The 25477-nt window shown below is 35.6% G+C and overlaps 1 protein-coding gene across 2 annotated transcripts in view; it reads right to left on the bottom strand.

Annotated features, from left to right (window-relative positions):
* Positions 1 to 25477, bottom strand: part of UBR1 (ubiquitin protein ligase E3 component n-recognin 1) — a 142893-nt gene that overhangs the window by 53676 nt on the left and 63740 nt on the right. For both annotated transcript variants that reach the window (XM_082735361.1, XM_082735362.1), the window contains exons 16-28: positions 23765 to 23826; positions 23386 to 23496; positions 22617 to 22682; positions 22273 to 22374; positions 17589 to 17652; positions 15467 to 15591; positions 12791 to 12843; positions 9646 to 9748; positions 8731 to 8779; positions 7775 to 7929; positions 6313 to 6412; positions 5249 to 5358; positions 1314 to 1400 (exon numbers count right to left, since the gene is read on the bottom strand). In XM_082735361.1, coding sequence (XP_082591487.1) covers positions 1314 to 1400; positions 5249 to 5358; positions 6313 to 6412; positions 7775 to 7929; positions 8731 to 8779; positions 9646 to 9748; positions 12791 to 12843; positions 15467 to 15591; positions 17589 to 17652; positions 22273 to 22374; positions 22617 to 22682; positions 23386 to 23496; positions 23765 to 23826 — 1187 coding nt within the window. The remainder of the gene's footprint in view (positions 1 to 1313; positions 1401 to 5248; positions 5359 to 6312; positions 6413 to 7774; positions 7930 to 8730; positions 8780 to 9645; positions 9749 to 12790; positions 12844 to 15466; positions 15592 to 17588; positions 17653 to 22272; positions 22375 to 22616; positions 22683 to 23385; positions 23497 to 23764; positions 23827 to 25477) is intronic.

Below are 25477 nucleotides of genomic sequence, written 5' to 3'. Positions count from 1 at the left end.
AATCACAAAAAATTAGGTAAGATCCCTTGTTGAAATTTACATATATTGTTCAGTCAGGAAAAATTCCCTAGAGTTAAAGTCTGATGAAATTTAATTACCACTTAAGACTAGATGCAATCTGATGTCTCAAAATGAGCAAGCAGGCTCCATGTATCACACAACTAATTACTCTTCTGGTTATTTCAATAATTCAATGTAAAAGGCACAAGTACCTTGAATATCTAATAAATTGTCTTTTATACTCAATGCAGGTAGATTAAGAAATAAAGTTAGAAGAAAAAATTATTAAATCATAACTCAATCATTCAATCAACGACATTTAATCAATTTTACCCAACTTGATGATATCTAACAGTTACTACTAGAAACCTAACACTTACTGCTAGATGCAGTGCTAAAACTGAGAACTTAAAATATTACTGAGATATATAGTGTCTTTTTATTGTTTCTATCTAATTTAAGTCCAGTGTTTTTCTTTTAGGAGGGATAGTTAAAAATCACAAGTAATAAAAAGAAATCACAAGTAGTAGTATTCTCATAATTTTAAGATTAGAATCATCAAAACTTGATTTGTTATATTATAGTATTTTGTAACCTAAATATTACCAGACTTCATTGAATCTAAGATCTACCATTATCTTATGTTGCGCTAAGAAAAGAATGCTGCTGATTAAATTATAAGTCATTTGGGACTGGAAGAGATTATGATGAGTGAAATAAGTCAAGAGAGAGAGTCAATTATCATATGGTTTTACTTATTTGTGGAGCACAACAAATAACATGGGGGAAATGGGGAGATGGAGAGGAGAAGGGAGTTGAGGGAAATTGGAAGAGGAGGTGAACCATGAGAGACTATGGACTCTGAAAAACAACCTGAGGGTTTTGAAGGGGCGGGGGGTGGGATGTTGGGGGAGCCAGGTGGTGGGTATTAAGGAGGGCACATATTGCATGGAGCACTGGGTGTAGTGCAAAAACAATGAATACTGTTATGCTGGAAAGAAATAAAAAAAATTATAAGTCATTAATTATAGGCTATATCCCAATTTCAGATATTAAAATATTTTAAAAATTAATAAAATACGGTATTTCCAACAGAGCTCCATTGTACATCAATTTCCTCTGCTTTTATAAAATATATACTTTATATTGGACAACTGTATGTCAAATACCACTAATCTCTGTAATATAGAAACACAAGCAAAACTCATAAACTCATAAACTACAGGTTCCTTCTAACAAAAAAGCAGCAGCTCTTTTACACCAGTGAAGTTCAAAGACAAAGAAGAAGATCACCATTATTATAATGTTATTACCTCATCATTCTTAATAGATTCTGATCCTGATGTAGTTGCCACAATTAAACAAGATTTTTCTCTTAATCGCTTCACTGTGTCAAACATCTATGACAAACAGATGAAAGGTTCAAAGAAGATTTGGTTAGACTAACCAGAAACCAGAAAAACTCCCTAATTTGATTTAGTCATATGTCACAAATGTCTTAGACTTAAATTTGACATACACACACACAAATAGTTACACATGTAAACAGTTATATAAATATTTCAAGCATATAAAAAGTGACTCCTGACTATGCCAAACCTCCCCCAGTTGATGAGCAATACAGCCAAGGGAGGCTGCATACCTGCTGATTTCATCTGCAGGTATGAGCATATCTATACTTTTGTCAGGAGAAAAAATTTCTCTTTGATTTAAAATAACATTTTTAGTACAAAGATATATAAAGAGAAAAATACAAAATGGAAAGTGAAATCCTCTTTTCCTGATGCCAGTTGCTCTCCTCAAAATTAAGATTATTAGGGGGCACCTGGGTGGCTCAGTCAGTTAAGCATCCAACTCTTGATTTTGGCTCAGTTCATGATCTCAGGGTCATGAGAGCAAGCCCTGCGTGGGGTTCCACTCTGGGTGTGGAGCCTGCTTAAGATTCTCTCTCTCCCTCTCCTTTTGCCAGAAAAAAACATTATCAGAATATATATTTCTTTATATTTACATATATTCTCATCAGAAACAACCCTATCATATATACCATTTCCTATCTCTTTTTCACTTAAACAATTATCTGTAGAGATACTTCCATAATAGCTTATGTAGATCAGTCTCATTCTTTTTTAACAAAAATCAAAGTTTCAACAATAGGATGGTACCTCCCCAAAACTTCTTTATATTTTGGAGTCTCATTCTCATGTATAAAAACCTCCCACAAGGAACTTAAACACAACTTTATATTAAACATTTGGGGAAAATATGCAATGATTATAAGAACTGATACTTGTACTTTTTGTACATCTTGATAATAAACTTTGGTATTCTTTTTTTAAAAATTTTATTTATTTATTTGAGAGAGAGAGAATGAGAGAGTAGGTATGAGAGGGGGAAGGTCAGAGGGAGAATCAGACCCCCCACTGAGCAGGGAGCCCAAAATGGGACTCAATCCCGGGACTCCAGAATCATGACCCGAGCTGAAGGCAGTTGCTCAACCAAGACACCCAGGCATCCCATAAAATAAAAAGAAAATTTATTTTCTTTTAGAAAATAAAAGAAATATTTTCTAAAAGAAAATAAATTTTTGGAAATGGTTCTCCAATGGATAACATTGTAATTACAGAATATAAATGTTGAACTAAATGCAGTTCAATTTCTTTTTCCTTTTTTTTTCTTTTAAATAAGCTCCATGCCCACTGTGGAGGCCAAGGTGGGGCTTGAACTCAAAACCCTGAGATCAAGACCTGAGCTGAAATCAAGAGTTGAACTGACTGAAATACCCAGCTGCTTCGATTTTTTTCTTTTTTAGATTTCATTTATTTGAGAGAGAGAGAGAGTGAGAGAGCGCACACAAGCTGGGGGCAGGAGGAGAGGGAGAGGGGAAAAGGAAATTCCATGCTGAGCAGGGATACTGACTTAGGGCTCGATTCCAGGACGCCAGGATCAGGACCTGAGCCAAAAGCAGACACTTAACCAACTAAGCTACCCAGGTGCCCCCATGGCACCTTTATTTTTTTAAAAAATATGTTATTTATTTATTTGACGGAGAGAGAGAGAGAGAGTGAGAGAGAGCACAAGCAAGGGGAGCAGCAAGCAGAGGGAGAGGGAGAAGCAGGCTCCCCACTGAGCAAGGAGCCCAATGTGGGGCTCAATCCCAGCACCCTGGGATCATGAACTGAGCTGAAGGCAGACACTGAACCCACTGAGCCACCCAGATGCCCCCCTAATTTATTTTCTTAATAAGAGTTGAATACTTATGTTTTGATTTTATATTTTTAAAATGATTATATTGGCAAATTTAACACAAATACTAAATACTTGGGAATTCTATTCCAAGAGAAACCTTAATAATAACATCATACATACCAAGCATGTATAAGGAGTATCTCTAGTTACCAAAAAAGCTGACTTCTTGAAGTACAAATCAGTACAAAGACCTCCAACTGATATGCATATGGAAAATAATCACTCCATATTCTAGTTATCAAAACACTTATCTTGCTTACCACATCAGAATCGTTTTTTAAATACAGTGAGGGGAAGCTCCATAATCTTGGTTTCATGTTTCCATGTGGAGGGTTTCCCATTAAGGTAATGTTCCTTGGCTTCTCTCCCTGCCCCTTATTCACTCCTCCCCAAAGGCAGCAGCTTCCACTCAACAGTTCAAGCTCCAAATTCGATTCATTTTTCACTCCTTCATTTCCCTCATCCTTTCCACCATTATCTATCAGCAAATTCTATACATTCTGCCACCAAATTACACCTGAATCAGTTCAGCTTCTCACCATCTGCATCTGAGTCTTGGTCATGCTCATTTCTCAACAGGATTTCTGCAACAGTTTTCTTTTTTTCCTTTCTTTCAAGATTTTATTTTAAGATTTTATTTATTTATTTGTCAGAGAGCGAGTGAGCACAAGCAGGCAGAGGCGGAGAGAGAAGCAGGCTCCCTGCCAAGGAAGGAGCCCGATACAGGACTCGATCCCAGGACCCCGGGATCATGACCTGAGCCGAAGGCAGCGGCTCAACCGACTGAACCACCCAGGTATCCCTCAAGATTTTATTTTATTACTTTTTTTTATTTTTTTGAGAGAGAGAGATAGAGAGAGCACAAGCAGGTGGAAGGGGTAAAGGGAGAGGGAAAAGCAGACTCCTGCAGAGCAGGCTGCCTGACATGGGGCTTGGTTCCAGGACCCTGAGATCACGACCTGAGCTGAAGACAGACGCTTAACCAACCAAGCCACCCAGGCATCCCTCTGCAGCAGTATTCTAATAGTTTCCTTGCTTTTACTCTTGTCCCCTATAATCCACTTATACTAGAGGAGCCACAGTGATCTTACAGAAGTAGAGACCAGATTATGTCACTTAAAATCCTTCACTAGTTTCCCACTATCCTCAAAAATAACATCCACCACTTTACCCTCACCTGTCAGGTTCTATCTATATGATCTTGCTCTTGGCTTATCCTGTGACCTTGCTGCCTTTCTCTCCCTCCCTCATTGTGATTCAGTCATACTGGCCTTCTTTTCTGGCCACCTTAGAGCTTCTGCAGTGCTGTTTCCTTTTTGTGGAATACTGCTCCCGATTTTTAAAGTCTGGCTCCATGTCATTCAGTTTCAATGTTATCTCCTAAATGAGGATTTTTTTTTTTTAAAGATTTATTTATTTGAAAGAGAGAGAGAGAGAGAGATAGAGAAAGAACATGCACTAGCCAAAAGAGTGGAGGGAGAGGGACAGAGAATCTTAAGCAGACTCCACCCTGAGTGCAGACCCTGACAAGGGGCTTGATGGTACAACCCTGAGATTATGACCTGAGCTGACCAAGAGATGGATGCTTAGCCAACTTAACTTGGGCCACCCAAGTGCCCCAAAAGAGGCCTTTCAGATTACTCATCTGAAATTACCCTCTATTCTCTACTGAATTATCCTTTTCTTGTGCACTGCCTGTACCTCAACTAGTGTATGCTCCGTGATAGCAAGCACCTTATCTGTGCTGTTCAGAGTCCAGAAATGACGCTGGCACATAACAGGCATGCAACAGATGCTGACTGAATAATGACACAAAGGAATAAATCTTAGTTTATAAAAAAAAAAAAAAAACAATACTTCCACTAAAACATGAGAAAATGTGAGTGACCATGAAATCAGTGGTAAATGACTTTACAACTGGAGAAGAGTGGTTTAACATTACAGACAGAGGATTCTTCAATCTTTAAACCAAGATATGATACAGTTTATTTATCAAGTTCACCTGGAGTATCCATGTTATCATGTCCTTCTGGCCTTCTAACTGGGGAATTCCTTTGAGTTTTTCCAAAAGCATTTGTATATTCTGAGCATTCATGGATGAACTTCCCAATCCTTTTTTAAAACACAAAAGTTAAAATCATAAACAAAAATCTTCATAATTATAATCTTTAGTGTTATGTTATTCACATTGATAACCAAAGTTCATAATCACTCCCTTAACTACATTAATTTTTCAACATAAGAATCTGCAATGTCATAAAGTATTCAGTACTAAATTAAACAACTTGAAAAACTTGAATTATTTTAGAACTTGTAATACAATTTCCACTGGGGCCGCTAGTCAAAGCTACCTTTAATGATCTGACTCTCCCCTTTCCTCCACTTGGCTCACTATCTAGTAAAAGTAATTAATGAGAAACAAGGCTTCCAAAAATTTGAAAGTGGAGGCTTTTTATAGTCATAAACTGAAGAGGTTTATGATGTCTTCGAGGACCTAAAAAGTATAGTCTAGAAACAAAACATGAGATACCTTTTTCCTATTGGTCCCGTAATCAATGTCCTTGGAATGTGCTTTGATGAAACTGTCTTAATTTAATAAATAAATCAAAATACATCTTAAAAACAATCTAATCTAAACCTATCCTTTTCTGATAGGAAGAAAACAGTGCAAGACAAACACATTATCATTCACTCAGATGTCTACAATCATTTTACATTCAGCAACATAAGTATCTTCCATGGATGGGTAGTATGAATGTTATGGTGATAAGTAGTAAATATTTGTAATACTGAGACAAAGAATGAACGTAAGAAATCATCGATGTATTATGCATCCCCACTCAAAAAAAGGAGGGGGTTTAAGGAGTAAAAAAGATTGTAGTAGGGGATTAAAAACCTATTTTTACTGTTGAAAACAGTTAAGAACTAAAGATGCTAGGGAAAGTCTTAATTTCAGGATTGTCTATTTTTTAAGGAGTGGTAGATTAAGACTCTGTAAGAGCTAAACTTTCACTTACAAATTGGTAACTAGCTGAAGCTATGCTGAAAAGTAATATTAAAACATACTTGAAGCCTTATGGTAAAAGTCAAATGTCACTTCTTCTTCAGGAGCTTTTTGAAGCTGTTGCTTTTCTTCTAGTAAACCCAATGCCAGAATATGAAATGCCTGAAAGAGGAATATGAAAAGATCTATAAAACTGTGCTTCCTTAGGTAAATATACCTTAAATGAAGGTAAAAATGAAGCAATCTGACAGATAAAAAAGGGGCAAAGGTTATAAACAAGCAGTTCATAGAAAGTGAAATGATACACATATGAAAATGTCCAACCTCACTTAAAGAAATGTGAACTGAAACAAGACCATCCTGTTTTTCACCTATTAGAGTGGCAAAAATTTTAGAGTTTAGTAAAATACAGAGCTGGCTGAGGTGCTGGGAACAGGCACTTTTCACCACACTGGTAATGGCAAAGTAATTGGTATAATATTTTGAATGCCAGTGATGATATTTATTCAAAATGTAAAAATACAGACCTAATATTAGAAATCAGTATGACAGATACACTCAAGTATGCAAAGATATTTGTACAAGGATATTCATTTTAGTGCTATACAGAGACCTGGAAACAACCTAAATGTCTAGTAACAGGAGACAGGTTAAAAGCACTATACATATCCATACAACAGAACATACATCTATTGAGAATGAAACAGGCCAGTACATGCTAATGTGTAATGATTTCCAGAAGATACAAACCTTTAACAGTGGTTATCTCCTAGGTAGGACACTAGGGGTAGGGTTAGAAATTTTAACCTTTGATTTCAAATATATCTCCATGGCCTGAAATTTTTAGTCATGTATTTACCATAACAAAAACTGAGATACACATATGGTATGACCAGCATTTAGAACCTCCAGACCAATAACAGCCAAGGAAGAAAGAAAACTAATTAAATTAAATTAATTAAATTTTAAATTAAGTTAAATAAATACCTAGTTATAGCTACCAAAGGTGACATTATTAACTAATTATCTATAACAATACCAAGAAAAAATACCCACTTCCACTTAATTAGCTACTTCCTATAAAAACTTAATGAAATAATTATACCCACATACCAATGGAGAAATTATTCTTTGCTCCTAAATAGGAAATGGGGTAACCCAAGATTCAAGTCTGTCTTCTAATCATTATTTGGTCATAATACAAGTGAAATAAGAAATACAGAAAATTATGATGCAATAAGGATATACCAACTTATTATTAGCAGGGCAGGGTTTTAATTCGTTTTTTCGAATATAAATGGTTCTCAAAAGAGTAAGGATACTAAAAACATGAGAATGTATGACTAAAAAAGTCTGCACCAAATCTAAACTATTTTTAATGACCCCTAGGTCTCAGGTGCTCTAGTGTGGTTCTGACTGAAGTTACAAAGTTGGAACCAAAGATCTGCTCCTTCCTGGTTCCTCACAAACCCCATCATGTAGAAATAATTTTGAAAGCAGAAAAAATATTTCAAGTATACATACCATCTGAAGCATTCCTTCAGTCCACAAGTTAGAATCTGTGTCAATTGCCCGCTCAAATATGGTCCTGAGAATGTACATCATGATATCACAGTTGAGAAGGTTAACCACTTTGCTGAAAGCAGGGCAGAATTCAGGAGGTGGTGGAGGTGGTAACGCTATAGTGATGGGAGATGGGCAGCAGGAGACAAACAAGTAATTTTTTTTTTTTTTAAGATTTTATTTATTTGACAGACAGAGATCACAAGTAGGCAGAGAGGCAGGCAGAGAGTGAGAGAGAGGAGGAAGCAGGCTCCCCGCGGAGCAGAGAGCCTGATGTGGGGCTCGATCCTAGGACCCTGGGATCATGACCTGAGCCGAAGGCAGAGGCTTTAACCCACTGAGCCACCCAGGCGCCCCCAAACAAGTAATTTTTATTTGGGTTATCCTACATGCTAAATTGCATATGTCAAAATCACATATTATATGCAAAACAACAAATGATTTTTGTTACCTTTAAAGCACTGAACACAACGATGTCAAGGGAAATATAAGTTACTGTATCAGTCACCCAAAATAAACTCTATTTGCTATAAATTAAAAAATTCTATTGCTATTGAATAAGTTATATCTTAATATGATTCTTTGTACTTCCACTAGTTGCCCACCCTTAAAAAACAATGAAAACAAAAATGAAAAATACCATATGTTTTGCTGATATAAAAACTACAGAAAATAGTCAAAAGTAGTCTGTTCTGGGGCACCTAGGAGGTTCAGCTGGTTCAGCATCTGATTCTTGATTTTGGCTCAAATTATGATCTTTAGGCCTGTGACACTGAGCCCTGCATTGGGTTCTGCACTCAGAGTGGAGTCAGCTTGTTTCTCTCCCTCCTCCTCAACCCCACCCCCTGCTCACTCTCTCTCAAAATAAAAAAAACAAAATCTTAAAAAATAAGTCCATTCAGAATCTCACTTTTTACCTTCATCTTTGTTTTCCTGTTTCCTCCTTTTTTTCTGCATATGTTCTGCCTATGTATCAAAAAACAAACAAACAAACAGCAACTTTAAATATATTGTTTGGCAAACATGAAATAAATGTTTGATACTTTGAAGCAAGCAGGAAAGATCCAGGAGCCCACCAAAACACATACTAAGTATGTATTCAAAATGTTACCTTATGCCAGAAATAAAATGACTATCCTAGGAAAAGCCAAGGCAAACCAGATGAGTAACATCCCTCTTCAAGACTTTACTCCCCATTCTTTCAGTCTATAATACTCTTTCAGTGCCTAATGTTTATTCAGGGCATCATACTATGGGCTAGAAATTATTCATTCATATTTATAAGGACAAGTTCAAATATCACCCTAAATGATCAAACTTAACATTACCCTTAATGGGACAAATAGACATTATGTGCCTACTAATGTGAAACAATTTATTACCTATGTAATATTCTTGCCCCAGAAAGTTTAACTTAATTTTAACCATGAGAATACAATCAGGCATATCCAGAATGTAGGGTATTTTAAAAGATCAGTAGCCTGTACTCTACAGATAAATGGCAGTATTATGAAACACAAAAAAGGCAAAAAGATTACCCTAAATTAAAAGGGACTACAGAAACATGACACCAAATGAAGTGCAGGATTCTTGACTGAATCCTCCTCCCCATGACACAGTGATAAAGGATAATTTCTAGTAAATCAGAAAAATTTAAATGTTCCCTGTACACTAGAAGACATTACTGATTCAATTTCAGTTTCTTGGGTGAGATAATGGCCTCTATTGGTGAGAATCAGTATGAAACTACAGAAAAACCAAGAAATTCTCTGTGGAGTTAGGAACCATAAAGGATTTAAGGCTTATTTACCGAAGAGGATATTTTTTCCTACCTTGCTATGCTGAGTTTTGGAATAATGATAAAAGTACATGTTGAAGTCTTTCAATGATTCATCTTTCAGTTCATAAACTCCATGGCCTGACACACCTGGTTTCCTAAACAGAAATATAGAGATGTACTGCAGTGTTGTTGTAGTATAAAATATTGACATAATAAGAACCTAAAAATTAATCAAACTGTCAAAATCTAGAAGAAATATGATCATTTATCAATTAGCTTGCTTAAACTGAAATGACTAATTTTATTCCAATAGTAAAACTAAAAACCTACATTGTAAGCTCAAAGTCCTGATAACAGCCAAGCTGTGTTTCATAATTAAGAAATTTAAGTAAATCTGAGAAGTTTATATTATATAGTCCCGATCTCATGCCCTACTTAATTTGCTAAGACTTTCTAAAATGGTAGTGAGATACCAAATTGTAGATGAAAATACAGTATTGGGACACCTGGGTGACTCAGTCATTAAGCTTCCAACTCTTGATTTTGGCTCAAGTCATGAGCTCAGGATTGTAAAATGGAGCCCTGTGTTCAGCTTGTGCTCAGCGAGGAGTCTGCTTGAGATTCTCTGTCTCCCTCTGCCCCTCCTCCTATGTGTGAACGAGTTCACACACTTTATCTCTCCCCCTAATAAATAAATCTTAAAAAGAAAGAAAGAAAGAAAAAACAGGTTTGAATTTTTTATACAGTACTATAAGGAAAAGCATCAAAGCCAAAAGGAATACATCATATTTGTTCAGCACATTAAACAGCTTTCGGTTTCTACTGAATTTTTAAGTGAAATGTGTTATTATTAAACCATAAAAAAAGCTACATCCTATTTTAAGTTATTTAAAACTAGTAATTTATTTATGAATATAATACTATAAAAAGTAGAAATTCACTACCAATAGGAACTTTTTGAATTTCAAGAACTGATCCACTTAAAATCTTATTTCCATTTCATATGTCTCAAAGAACCAAAGAATTATAAAATCTCCCATTCAAATGTATACGGCTTTTTTGTTTTGTTGATGATTTCCTTCACTGTGCGAAAGCTTTTTATTTTAATGTCATCCCCCAATAGTTTATTTCTGCTTTTGTTTCACTTGTCAGGAGACATTTATAAAAATGCTGCTATGGCCGATGTCAGAGAAATTACTGCCTGTGTTCTCTTCTAGGATTTTTATGGTGTTAGGTCTCACATTAGAGTCTTTTATCATGCTATTTTTATTTTTGTGTATGGTGTTAATAGGTAGTGTCCAGTTTCATTCTTTTATATCAAGTTGTCCAATTTTTTCCCAGTATCACTTACTGAGGAGACTATGTTTTCCCCATTGTATATTCTTGCCTCCTTGAGGCAACATGACCATGTTAATTGTGCATTTACTTCTGGGCTCTCTTTTCTATTCCATCGATCTATGTGCCTTTTTTGTGCCAGTAGCATACCATTTTTAAAAAATTAGTTTTATTCCGGTATAGTTAACAGTGTTATATTGGTTTCAGGTGTAAAATACAGTGGTTCAACAATTCCATGCAACACCTAGTGCTCATCACAAGTGCACTCCTTAATCTTCCCATCATATATTTCACCCATCCCCCACCAAGCTTCCCTTTGGCAATCACCAGTTTGTTCTCTATTTTCAGGTCTGTTTCTTGGTTTCTCTCTCTCTCTCTCTTTTTACCCCTTTATTCATTTGTTTTATTTCTTAAATTCCACATATGAGTGAGATCATATGGTATTGGTCTTTCTCTGACTGACTTCTATCCCTTGGCATTACACTCTAGCTCTGGCTATGTTGCAGCAAATGGCAAGATTTCATTCTTTTTTTTTTTTTTTTTTTTTAAGATTTTATTATTTATTTGGCAGAAAGACAGAGAGAGGGAACACAAGCAGGGGGAGTGGGAGAGGGGGAAGCAGGCTTCCTGAAGGAGCCCAATGTGGGCCTTGATCCCAGGACCCTGCGATCATGACCTGAGCCAAAGGAAGACGCTTAACAAGTAAGTCACCCAGGTGCCCAATTTCATTCTTTTTTATGGCTGAGTAATAACACCTTTTGTTTTTCCATTTATCTATTGATGGACACTTGGGCTGCTTCCATAATTTGGCTATTGTAAGTAATGCTGCAATAAACATGGGGTGCACGTATTCCTTTGAATTAGTGTTTCTGTACTTTTTGGGTAAATATCCAGTACTGCGATTACTGGATCATAAAGTAGTTCTACTTTTAACTTATTGAGGAACCTCCAAACTGTTCTCCAGAGTGGCTGCACAAGTTTGTATTCCCACTAGCAGCATGAGAAGGTTCCTTTTTCTCCACATCCTCACCAACACGTGCTGTTTTTTGTGTTTTTGATTTTAGCCAATCTGACCATACAGTTTTGGTTACTATCTTTGTTGTGTATCTTGAAATCTGGAATTGTGATACCTCTAGCTCTGTTCTTCTTAAGATTTCTTTGGCTATTTTTCTTTTGTGGTTTCATACAACTTTTAGTATTATCTGTTCCAGTTTTATGAAAAATGCTATTGGTATTTTGATAGAGATTGCACTAAATCTACAGATTGCTTTGAATTATCTGGACATTTAAAAATATTAATTCTTCCAATCCATGACCATGGAATATCTTTCTATTTGTTTATTCATCTTCTATTTCTTTTATCAATAGGAAACTAAACTATTAATACCCTAACTGATCAGGAGCCTTACTAATAACATAATTAGTTGATTGATACATATATTTTGTATGTTAGATGTATTATATACTGTATTCTATAATAAAGTAAACTGGAAGAAAGAAAATGTTTTTAAGAAAATCATAATGAAGAGAAAATACACTTATAGTACTGTACTGTAAAAACTCCACATATAAGTGGACCCATGCTATTCAAACCCATTTTGAAGGGTCAACTGTCTTATCATCTAAATCATTTAGTATCATAAATGAGTATTTCTCATACACCTGTCAAAGATACTCATTTCTTCAACAAACACATACCAAAGTGCTTATTGTATGCCTCTCATTTTCACCCTTTTTAATCTGTCCTCCGCTCTTGTTCTTGGGAGTTCAGGCAAGGAATTCAGAGCTTCTACAAAGTATCCAAAGTACAAGAACAAAGATTGGTCTATCTCTCAGAATAAGCATAAATATTAAGTACTTACTTAAATGTGGCCACTTTGTTAATGACATTCTCTAAGCCAGTTTCATTATTTTCCTGTTGAAACAATATTTTTGTCATTTTTTACCTTCATGTTATGACTTTTCCTTCTCTTATTGTGAACTGAAATACATTTCAACAACATTCTGGAAGTACTTTGTAAGCAATAAAAAAAGATCAACTTCTAATATAAAAAAAATGAGGTCTGAAGCCAATTAGCTTTGTTTTGAAGAACCAATTTCTTAACAGAAATAAAATCTATAAATAAACTGCTTACGGAAGAAATTTTATCTAAGTCTGTCCCCATATGTATATACATACAGACACACACACACACACACACACCCGCCCACCAGTTCAGAGAAAAAAAGCTTTACTTTATGTAATTTGTTAATCATCCACATCATTTAAGCACATGTCCATGCTGTACCAATACCTAAAACCAAGGTTATAATATAAATGGGACCTAGAGCAAAATACATGTAGATGCCCAAATATACATTTGATTCCGGCTTCTGCATTATAATAATTTTCTGATTGGCTGGAACTTTTCCTTAATCAAGTAATTTTTTTTATGAAGTCATTTAAAATCAGGATAAGGACAAAATCCAGATACCAAAGCAAGCTCACAGATTCCCATAGTTGTGCAAAAATTATGATATTTAACTTCCTTTAAAAACAATGCACTTGGTGGATGCCTCAGTGGCTCAGTCGGTTGAGCTGCTGCCTTCGGCTCAGGTCATGATCCCAGGGTCCTGGGATTGAGTCCCGCATTGAGTTCCTTCACTGGTGGGGAGCCTGCTTCTCTCTCTGCCTCTACCTGCCACAATGCCTGCTTGTGCTCTCTCTCTCTCTCTGACAAATAAATAAATAAAATCTTAAAAAAAAAAATAATAATAATGCACTTGGGATAAGCAATGAAGTTAGAGTATGCCCTAAAGCTTTCTTTTTGCAAAGTATGGTATGTACATCACTAGTGGTGTGTGAAATTATTTTAGGTTGCACATAGTTACTAATTCTTAAGATTTTGAATTATTTTAATATGAATTAGGAAAAAAATCCAGAATCTAAACCTACTATTTCACTGATAGGATTGCCTAGAAAGATGCTAAGAAAAAATGTAATTTAGGGGCGCCTGCGTGGCTCAATCAGTTGAACACCTGACTCTGGATTTCAGCTCAGGTCATGATCTTTTAGGTCATGAGACTGGACCCCACATTGGAATCTGCACTTGGTGGGGAGTCTGCTTGAGGATTCTCTCCATCTACCCCTCCTCCCCCCACTCTTGTGCTCATGGGCTCTCTCTCAAATAAATACATCTTTAAAAAAAAGACATTTGGTCTCAGGGTGCCTGGGTGGCTCAGTGAGTTAAGCCTCTGCCTTCAGCTCAGGTCATGATCTCAGGGTCCTGGGATGGAGCCCCACATCGGGCTCTCTGCTCAGCGGGGAGCCTGCTTCCCCCCTCTCTCTCTGCCTGCCTCTCTGCCTACTTGTGATCTTTGTCAAATAAATAAATAAAATTTAAATAAGTAAATAAAAAGTAATTTAGTCTTAAAATGTATTAATAATTATAAAATTGGTAGATGGATATACAGAAATTAGGAAGGTGTTATACCAAATGGTTAGTTTGAGAATCAGTTAACAATGGAACTGGAAAAAGATACAAATATTTTTTGGGAAAAATGACCTATAGTCCAAGCTTATCTCTCTGCTTCTCCAGAACACCTTGATAATAGATAAGTCTAATCCTCTTTTAAGAATCATCGTTCTAGGTGCCTGGATGGCTCAGTGGGTTAAGTCTCTCCCTTCAGCTCAGGTCATGATCCCAGGTCCTGGGATCGAGCCCCACATTGGGCTCTCTGCTGGGTGGGGAGCCTACTTCTTCCTCCCCCTCAGCCTGCTTCTCTGCCTACTTGTGATCTCTCTCTCTCTCTGTCAAATAAATAAATAAAACCTTTAAAAAATATTTTAAAAAATTAAAATAAAAAAAAAAGAATCATTGTTCTAATTCATAATTAGAAATATGAGACTCATAGTCTTTAGGACTACTACTTTGACTATCAGTATACACAAAAACATAAGTATCACCTGTGGTGGTGCTGCGAATGACACTGAAGGTCCCAGAGGCAGCAGAGACAATAACGCAGGCTCACTCTGGGATACAGGAAGACATCAAGCCTGGAGGAGATTACCAGTGGTCTAGAATGCTTCTATCTAACCTACCTTCCTTCCTTCTCCTGGAATCAGTCCTGACAGTCTTATGGCTCCCCCAGCTTTTTCAAACTCCCTCACCATTTTCTCTCACAGACAACATTCCTAATAAACCCTTACATGTTTTATCTTGACATCTGTCTGCATCTTGGAAGATCCAGACTAATACACTACCCAAATAGTATTTCATGGAGCTCCCTTTTTCTCTACAGAAATTTTATTTTAAAGTAAACAAAAAGTCAAGGAGTTTCTCATTCTAAGATGTTTTCCAAACAGCTATAATGTTTCTAAAATGTTCCTACCCAAAAGTTCAGAATTAAAGCTTATACCACTAAAGAATGGATAGTTGTAGATCTGCAAAACTTGCTAAATAGGTTTTCCTCAAACTTCAAAGTAGTTTCCAATTAACAAAAAAGGAAAAAAAATTCTATCTTAAGGTGAATGGAGTAAAAAACAATATTGGACTTACATTCTCAGGTAAATTTTTGGCAATGGCACTATGTGGCATGGGTTCAATACAAAGCAAATGAATAATTTCTCTCATTGTGACCTCTTCTTTGGTTACATTTCCCACTCCAGGTACATAACGCTCTCCTAATACAAACAATGAAAAGGAAAAGTAAAACAATTATTTTCTGTTTAAATCTCTTCTACCAGGAATACTTATACACAGAACAAGGCAGTTAAGTTCATGAGAGAAGTACCAAAAATTATTTGCACATGTTCCTAAAATCTAAAGAAGTCTTTATGTAAAAGCCAGAGGAAGAGAAATGAAGAGATCTAAAGAACACAGGCTTTCTTATAATTTATACAAACATAAGTATACATACACATACTCACACATTATAAACAAGGCCCCTCAATTAAACTAGCATGTGTTCCTAAATCAAAAAACAAAGTACATGGCACGAAAGAGCAGTGACCATTGTTGAACAAGAGCTTTTTGAGACCATCTTCAATTTTGTCTCTACTTATTATTTTAAGAAAGAACAGTGAAAACTCAAAAACAAAATACTTAAAATAATATGTATCAGGAATGACTGGTGTTGCTAATGCCCACATGATCACACTTCCATTTTTCATTTCAATAAACTGCCAAATGGAGAGAGAAAAATAGCTAAGTTAACTATGGGAACTTCACCGGTGTCATATCACCTAATTCTAATTGCCAAAGAAAGCCTACAGTAACTGGCCTTATGTAACAACTGATTTTCAAAACAACATATATACCAAGTCCTATGATATTTATAACAACAGAAAACTTTTGCCTAAGAGATTTGATAAATTCTACACATTAGCCAAAGAATGACTTTTTGTGAAATAAATTCATTTCAAACAGATCACTCCTCTTAACATATGTAAAGCACTTTGTAACTTTCAATGTTCTTTACTAAAACAATCCCCCAGAAGTTCAGTGTTAGAAGGAACTTTAGAGACAATACAGATTAGCCTCAAATTTTACAAATTAGGACTCTGAGACCCAAAGAATATAGATGGCATGCTCTAGATAATCAACATATTATAAATAACAATAATGTATAATATATAATACTATAACATATAAATAACTAATAATACAATGTATAATATAACATGTAATTACTATAGAATATTATATAATTATATATGTTAATTATACATATATAAATGATATATATTAAATGGTTGACTCCTGAAAGCAAAGAACTTACTATACTCAAGAATATAGCAAGCATGAACTAAAAATCAAATCACATAGGAGGAAAAACCCAATAAATCTGGATAAACGCAGTAACAGAAAAATAATAGTAACAATAATAAAACAGTAAAAATGTAAAATAGCAAAAAATAATACAGTACTAGAAATTCTTCATATAGCATTCCAAGAACAAACATTAAAATTTCCCTCAAGTTTTTATAATTTAATAATGCATAGCATTAATTTAAAAATCTTTTATACATTTCCATCTCATTTAGCAATGAAGGTTTATCATACTTCCTGCTGAGACAAGCAGCCAGTAAATAATTAACTCTTTCACAACAAGTAAAATGAACCCATGTTTTCAGATTTAGTTAAAGGCAAGAATCCTCACCAGGAAGTACTAATGTAAAGCCATGTCTGCTGCAGTAACGTAAGAAATAACAGCTAGAATGAGAAGTTAAGAACTTTCACTTAGCTGATAAAACCAACAGACTATAAAATAGAACATAAAAAAATAAAAGTATGGCTAATATTTGCACAGTCATTTAACAGAATGACATGATGAAAATATATTTTATTTAGACCTATTTTACACTGAAATTTCATATGTAAATAAGATTTTTAGCACTCAATGGGTAAATATTTTTCATCTACATTTCTAAGTAGGATAACTGTATTCCAGACCTCTACAAACAAGACCAATTATAAATCAGGTATTGAAAAATAAAGACATAATAGAGCTGTGCTTTTTCAAAAGCTGGGTCTCTAAATATATCACTCATATTAGTCACATTAATCTCTAATATTCTATGCTATGTTTGGGAGACGAGTAAAATGATAAATTATAGTTTTTATTTATGTTCTCTCTAAAAAGAACTTGTAACCTATTTCAAACATGTTTTAATCTTACCTACAATATAGATGAGGACTTGAAGCATTTCCTCTATTAATGTATTATATTGTTTAATCAAATCCTATTGAATCAAAAGAGAATAAATTAGTTACATATGAACCAAAAGCTTTCATAAGACATAGATTTCTGGATCAGGCTCATGGCTTATGCAGTCCAGTATTTTCTTCCAGACTACAACAGATTATTAGGTGAATAATTCCCTTTTTGGGGGCGCCTGGATGGCTCAGTGGGTTAAGCCACTGCCTTCGGCTCAGGTCATGATCTCAGGGTCCTGGGATCGAGTCCCGCATCGGGCTCTCTGCTCAGCAGGAAGCCTGCTTCCCTCTCTCTCTCTCTCTCTGCCTGCCTCTCCATCTACTTGTGATTTCTCTCTGTCAAATAAATAAATAAAATCTTAAAAAAAAAATTATAAAAAAATAATTCCCTTTTTGGACATCAAATTTCATTAGGTTCACAATATCTGGTAAGTAGTAACTCAATAAAAATATTACTGTTTTCATGATCATTGCCATATAACCTTAAGTCAATAAAATAATTCTAATGATTTCCTTCTTATCTGGGTTGGTGGGGTGAGACAGTGGCTTCAAACAATAGATCCCAGTTACAGTGACAGTAGCTTTCCTTAATACACCTCTTACTTAAGCACTGTAGCAAATTACATACTCATTTTTCACTGAGTATAAAATGACTAAAAATTAGCTTTATATTTTATATACTATACTTTGGTCCTTTGTAACTAACTTCTAATGTAAAGGTATAAAATAACATGATTCATGAATTCAAAGTAAGGTAAGGACTCCTTTATAAATTCATATCACATTTCAAAGCATTAAAGGTATAATGAAACTATATAAGACAACAAATAATAAATTGTGAATAATATAACAATAAATGAAGAATATCCTTATTAAACAAAACTTTGACAAAAACAGAAAAAACGTTGAAGGACTAGAAAGATACTTTACTATCAGAAAGGGGGAGCAAAAGGCCAATAATCAAGAAAACATGATTAGCCTCACTGCTAATTAAAGAACTACACCTACAAATGAAAGACCAGTTTCTACTGCTTCAGTGAAGAGTAAAAACACCAGTGTCATTACAGATGTACACAGTGGTAGACAGGGTAAATCTGAGTGACTTTTCCAAGAGCAATTTGACAATCTGTATTAAGAGCCTTAAGAAAGAGCACACTGTCATCGGCAAATCTACTTCTAAAAAGTTATCTTAACAGAATTATGTTAGGCAAGTGTTTAAACCATAAGGTTCAGAGACATTTCTGAGACCAAAACACTAGAAAACCCCTTCAGCAATAGAGGACTAAGGTATAATGTAATCATATAGTAGAATAATATGCAGCCATAAAAAATTATGATGTAGGGGTGCCTGGGTGGCTCAGTCGTTAAGCATCTGACTTCCGCTCAGGTCAAGGTCCAAGGGTCCTGGGGTCGAGCCCTGAGTTGGGCTCCCTGCTCAGTGAGAAGCCTGTTTCTCCCTCTCCCACTCCCCCACTTGTGTTCCTTCTGTCGCTGTCTCTCTCTGTCAAATAAATAGATACATAATCTTAAAAAAAATTATGATGTAAAAAATGATGTGCTTGTATATTTATTTAATGACAAGAAAACATAAGCATAATATCTCATTAAGCAGAGAAAGCAAATTACAAAATAGCACATACAAAATGATCCAATTTTTGGGTTAAAAACAAACAAGACACCAAAACTTAAGTGATCATTTCCAAATTCAGTAAAGTCGCAGGATATAAAATCAATGTGTAGAAATGTGTTGCATTTCCGTACATCAACAATGAAGCAGCAGAAGAAGAAATCAAGGAATCAATCCCATATGCAAATGCACTGCAAACAAGATGATACCTAGGAATAAATCTAACTACAAAAGTAAAAGGTCTGTACTCTGAAAACTATAGAAACATTTATGAAAGAAATTGAAAAGGATACAAAGAAATGGAAAAGCATTCCATGCTCATGGATTAGGAAAACACACATAATTAAAATGTCTATACTAACCAAAGCAATCTATACATTTAATGCAACCCCTATCAAAATACCACAAGCATTTTTCAGAGTTAGAACGAACAATCCTAAAATTTGTATGTATCCACAAAAGACCCCAAAGAGTCAAAGCAATTCTGAAAAGGAAAAACAAAACTGGAGGTATCATGATTCCAGATTTCAAGCTATATTACAAACCTACTGTCATCAAGACAGTATGGTATTGGCACAAAAACAGTCACATAGATCAATGGAACAGAAGAGAAAACCCAGTAATGACTCTCAACTCTAGGGTCAAATAATCTTCAACAGAGCATGAAAGAATATCCAATAGAAAAAAGTCTCTTAGGGGCCTGGGTGGCTCAGTTGGTTAAGCAACTGACTTTGGCTCAGGTCAAAGTCAACTTCCCTGGAGTCTGGGGATCAAGTCCTGCATCAGACTCTCAGCTCCGCGGGAAGTCTGCATCTCCCTCTGACCTTGTCTCCTTTCATTCTCTCTTTATCTCTCTCTCTCTCTCAAATAAATAAAATCTTAAGAAAAAAAAAAAAAGAAAAAAGACAGTCTCTTAAATCGTGTTGGGAAAACTGGACAGCATCATCCAGAAGAATGAAACTGGACCACTTCCCCACACCATACAGAAAAATAAATTAAAAAGGGATCAAAGACCTTAATGTGAGACAGGAAATCATCAAAATCCTAGAGGGAAACGCAGGCAGAAATCTCTTTGATCTCTGCCATATCAACTTATTAGACATGTGGCCAAAGGCAAGGGAAACAAAAACAAAAATGAACTACTGAGACTTCTTCAAGATAAAGAGCTTCTGCACAACAAAAGAAACATTTAACAAAACTAAAAGGCAGCTTTCAGAATGTGATAGTTGCAAATGTTGTATCTGATAAAGGGTTAGTATTCAAAATCTACAAAGATTTTGTAGTATTCAAAATCTACAAACCCCCCAAAAAACAAATAATCCGGTTAAGAAATGGGCAGAAGAGGGGCATCTGGGTGGCTGAGTTGGTTAAGCATCTGCCTTCTGATCAAGTCATGATCCCAAGGTCCTGGGATCGAACCACACATCAGCTCCCTGCTCAGCGGGGAGCCTGCTTCTCCCTCTCCCTCTGCCTGCTGCTACCCCTGCTTGTGCCCCCTCCCCCGGAAAATAAATAAACAAAAATCTTTAAAAATAAAAAAAGAAATGGGCACAAGACATGAACAGACATTTTTCCAAAGAAGATATCCAGATGGCTAACAGACACAGGAAAAGATGCTCAACGTCACGCATCATCAGGAAAATACAAATCAAAACTATGATGAGATACCACCTCACACCTGACAGAATGGTTAAAATTAACAACACAAGAAACAATGGGTGTTGGCAAGGATGTGGAGAAAGGGGAACCCTCTTGCACTGTTGGTGGGAATGCAAATGGGTACAGCCACTCCAGAGCTGTTTGGAGGTTCCTCAAAAAGTTAAAAATAGAACTACTGTATGATCCAGCAATTGCACTACAAGGTATTTACCCAAACAATAAAAAATACAGATTTGAAGGGGTATATGCACCCTGATGTTTATAGCAGCATTATCAACAATAGCCAAATTGCCTATATGTCCATCAACTGATGAAAGGATAAAGATGCACAATGGAATATTATTCAGCCATCAAAAGGAATGAAATCCTGCAAACAATGTGGATGGAGCTAAGTGTATTATGCTAAATGAAATAAGTCAGTTAGAGAAAGACAAATACCGTATGATCTCACTCATTTGTGGAATTTAAACAAGAAAAAGATGAGCATTTGGGAAGGCAGAAAACAAAAAGGAGAAGAGGGAACCAAGCCCTAAGTGACTTTTTTTTTTTTTTTTTAAGATTTTATTTATTTGACACGGAGACAGAGAGGGAGAAAGCACAAGCAGGGGGAGTGGCAGACAGAGGGAGAAGCAGGCTTCCCCGCTAGGCAGGGAGCCCAATGCAGGGCTTGATCCCAGGACCCTGAGCCAAAGGCAGACACTTAACCAACTGAATCACAGATAACTGCTATAAATGACTCTTTTTTTTTTTTCTAAAGATTTTATTTATATATTTGATAGAGAGAGACACAGCAAGGGAGGGACACAAGCAGAGGGAGTTAGATAGGGAGAGGCAGTCTCCCCACAGAGCAGGGAGCCCAATGCAGGGCTCAATCCCAGGACCCTGGAATTACAACTCGAGTTGAAGGCAGATGCTCAACATCTGAGCTGCCCAGGTGCCCCCATAAGTGACTCTTAATGCTGGAGAACAAACAAAGGGTTGATGGAGGGGATGGACTAGGTGGGTGATGGGTCTTAAACAGGGCGCTTGTTATGAGCACTGGGTATTGTATATTATTGATGAATCAGTGAATTCTACTCTAGAAACCAATACTGCACTATGTGTTAACTAATAACATTTAAAAAAAAAGTAATCATTTTTAGGAGGCAGGCTGTTTCACATGATTTTTCTTATTATTAATCTATATATTCTAAATTTTTAAAAAGAGTGTATGTGTGCATATGTAGATAGATATGCATGTTGTATGTATATGTGTGATTTTTTGGAAATATACCTAAAGAAAAAAATCCAAAATATGATTAAAATTGTTAACAAAAATATTTCTTTTGGAATTTATTCATATGTCCATTTCTGTTCTTACCTGGTCTTTTGTAGATATAGTCTTATTAAAAGCATCAGCAAGTTCATACCTCTGAAGTACCAGTAACAAGAACTTGTTGGGATCCATTAAAGATGCACCAATCTGTGAAAGAAATGCAGCATCACAGTTCTACATGTACTGAATGAAGAAACGTTTGTCTCTAGTAGGACTTCAGAAATAGTATACAGTCTGCAGAAGATAATGTAGTAGTCCCTTCCATTTTTAGTTTTAACAGTAAGAAAATTTTAAATAAAGTTAAAAATAATTATAGTATCTTTTCTCATTATAAGGGATCTAAGAAGGAAAGTTAAGACATAAATATCAAAAGTGATTTCAATAGGTACCTGAAGCATAATGATATCTTTATCATACATTTCTTCTCTGCATTTAACATCTTGGTAATAAAATACCTATAAAATAAAAGGTAGAACAGAAGTTACAAGAATTATTTTATTTTAAACAGAATCCTCAACAAAAACTTTTTAAAAACTTTCTCAAAATGAAAAATTCCAAGAACTCCTTAGTGGGGGGGGGGGAATGTTAATCTCTGAATTATTTTAAGGGATTTGTGAGATTTTGAAAGAAATATGGCATGAAAATACTTCAGAGTTTAAAATGCTCTAAATCGGGGCACCTGGGTGGCTCAGTTGGTTTGGTTAAGCATCTGCCTTCACCTCAGGTCATGGTCCCAGAGTCCTGGGACCGAATCCTGTATTGGGCTCCCTGCTCAGAGGAGAGCCTGCTTCTCTCCCTCTCCCCTTGCTCTTCCTCCCAGCTTATGCTCTCTCTCTCTCTCTGTCATATAAATAACCAAAATGTTTAAAAGACAAAAAACAAAAAAAAAGAAGAAGAAGGGTGGTGGGTCCCCAAGTAAGGAAATCTTCAGAAAAGACCTATACTAATGGACAGGTTTCTACTGGCTTTCATTTAATCTATCTACTCAACAGGATAGAAAAACAAAAGTTTATATGGTTATCAGAACTTTCATTTCTGAATTTCTATAAGAGAACAGGAAATAGTCAGCAAAATCTAGGGACACAAGGTAAAATCAAATAAAAGAAAGAACAATCAGAGAATGAACATACTCATAAATGTATACAGGACTTGCCATACCTGGCTAATGAGAGAGAGCCCATTTCTTCGCCACATCTCAGCAACAACCTGGGCAACCAATACCAGACAACGCAAAGGATATTCCACTAGTACCTCTACTTGAAAGTCCTCCTGAAACAGATGAGCAATTTTGTTATTTTTCAGAGGGCTTGGATGTGTCTCGAAGTTATGGCACTACACAATCCTCAGTTTTCTCATCTGTAAAATTGATGGACCTAAATGAGTAATTTGAAGTTCTTGTGATTCAGATTTCAATGTACTTACAGAGAGACATAAAAGGACAAAATTCAGTTAGGTTTCAAAATTTTTCTTCCTTCTCATCAACCAAAAGGTGTTTAGAAATAAGACATAAGTAAATCAATGCTTAAGAGTCACTTACAAAAGGCACAAATTCATGCAGTCTTGAAACAGCTCCCAGCCTGCTTAAACGCACATGAAGACCTAATGTTATTAAAAAAGAGAGAGAGAGAGAGAGAGGGAAAAATCAAAAAAGAATAAATCCAGTTAATTGTCTCATTAACTCCTCAAGTTTAGAATCTTATAAGATGCAAATATACATTTATTGAGTTTAGCAATGCAAACTTTTGATTTCTAATTTTGAAACACAGTAATATATTAATATTACTACTATATAATATCATATATTGTGCAAGGTGTGCTTATATATTATGTAAAAATAATATGCTGCCAAGATATTTTCTTATTCTGCTCTTAAATAAGCATAAAAAAACCTAATCATTTCTTTTTATAAAAACAGAAGTGACATAAAAATCATGTCAATTACACCATGTACAAAATTTAACTAAATTAATCAAAAAGCTACACACAGGAGCTAAAATTATAAAATTCTTGGAAGAAAACAGGGAAAAGGCTTTGATACATTAGACTTAGCAATAATTTCGAAGAACACTATCAAAAGAGAAGAAAAGCAATGCACAGAATGAGAGAAAATATTTGTACATCATATATCTGATATCTATCTCCAACAACAAATAAATATGATTAAAAAACTACAGAGGACTTGAATAAACATTTCTCAAAAAAGATATAAACATGGCCAAAGGAAAAGATGCTCAAGAGTCACTAATCATTGGGGAAATGCACATCAAAACCACAATGGGCTACACTTCATTCATTAGGAAGGCTATTTAAAAAAAAAAAAATAGAAAATAAGAAGTGTTGGTGAAGATGTGGAAAAAAAAGAATCCTTGGGCACTGCCAATGGGAAGGTAAAACGATGCAGTTGCTATGAAAATGAGTATGGGGGTGCCTGGGTGGCTCAGTAGGTTAAAGCCTCTGCCTTTGGCTCAGGTCATGATCCCAGGGTCGGGGGATCAAGCCCACATCTGGCTCTCTGCTCAGCAGGGAGCCTGCTTCCTCCTCTCTCTCTGCCTACTTGTGATCTCTTTCAAATAAGTAAATAAAGTCTTTAAAAAAAAGAAAAGAAAATGAGTATGGAGTTTCCTCAAAAAATTAAGAAGTAGAATTACCTTATGAGCCAGCAATTCCACTTACAATACATACCACAAAGAACTGAAAATAAGGGCTCAAACAGATACTTTTACACCATATTCACAGTAACATTATTCACAACAGCCAAAAGGTGGAAGTAACCCAAACATCCATTTGTGGATGAATGCATAAACAAAACGTAGTGTATACACACACACACACACACACACACACACACACACACTCACACACTATGGAATATTATTCAGCCTCAAAAAAAAAGGAAATTTAAAAAGAAGGAAGGAAATTCTGATAATGCTATAACATGGATAAACTAAGGATATTGTAGTAAGTGAAATAAGCCAGTTTTTTTTTTAAGATTTTTTATTTATTCATTTGACAGACAGAGATCACAAGTAGGCAGAGAGGCAGGCAGAGAAAGAGGGGGAAGCAGGCTTCCCGCTGAGCAGAGAGCCTGATGTGGGGCTCGTTCCCATGACCCGAGCCAAAGGCAGAGGCTTAACCCACTGAGCCACCGAGGCACCCAAAATAAGCCAGTTTTTAAAGGATATTGTATGATTTTAATTATGTATACCTAGAATAGTCAAGTCCTAGAAATGGAAAGTAGAAATGTGACTAC

This window comes from Mustela nivalis (genome assembly GCF_964662115.1).
Source record: "Mustela nivalis genome assembly, chromosome: 6".
NCBI classification, from domain to species: Eukaryota; Metazoa; Chordata; class Mammalia; order Carnivora; family Mustelidae; genus Mustela; species Mustela nivalis.
The sequence above is the reverse complement of the archived record's forward strand: the minus strand, read 5'-3'. Positions and strand labels throughout refer to the sequence as shown.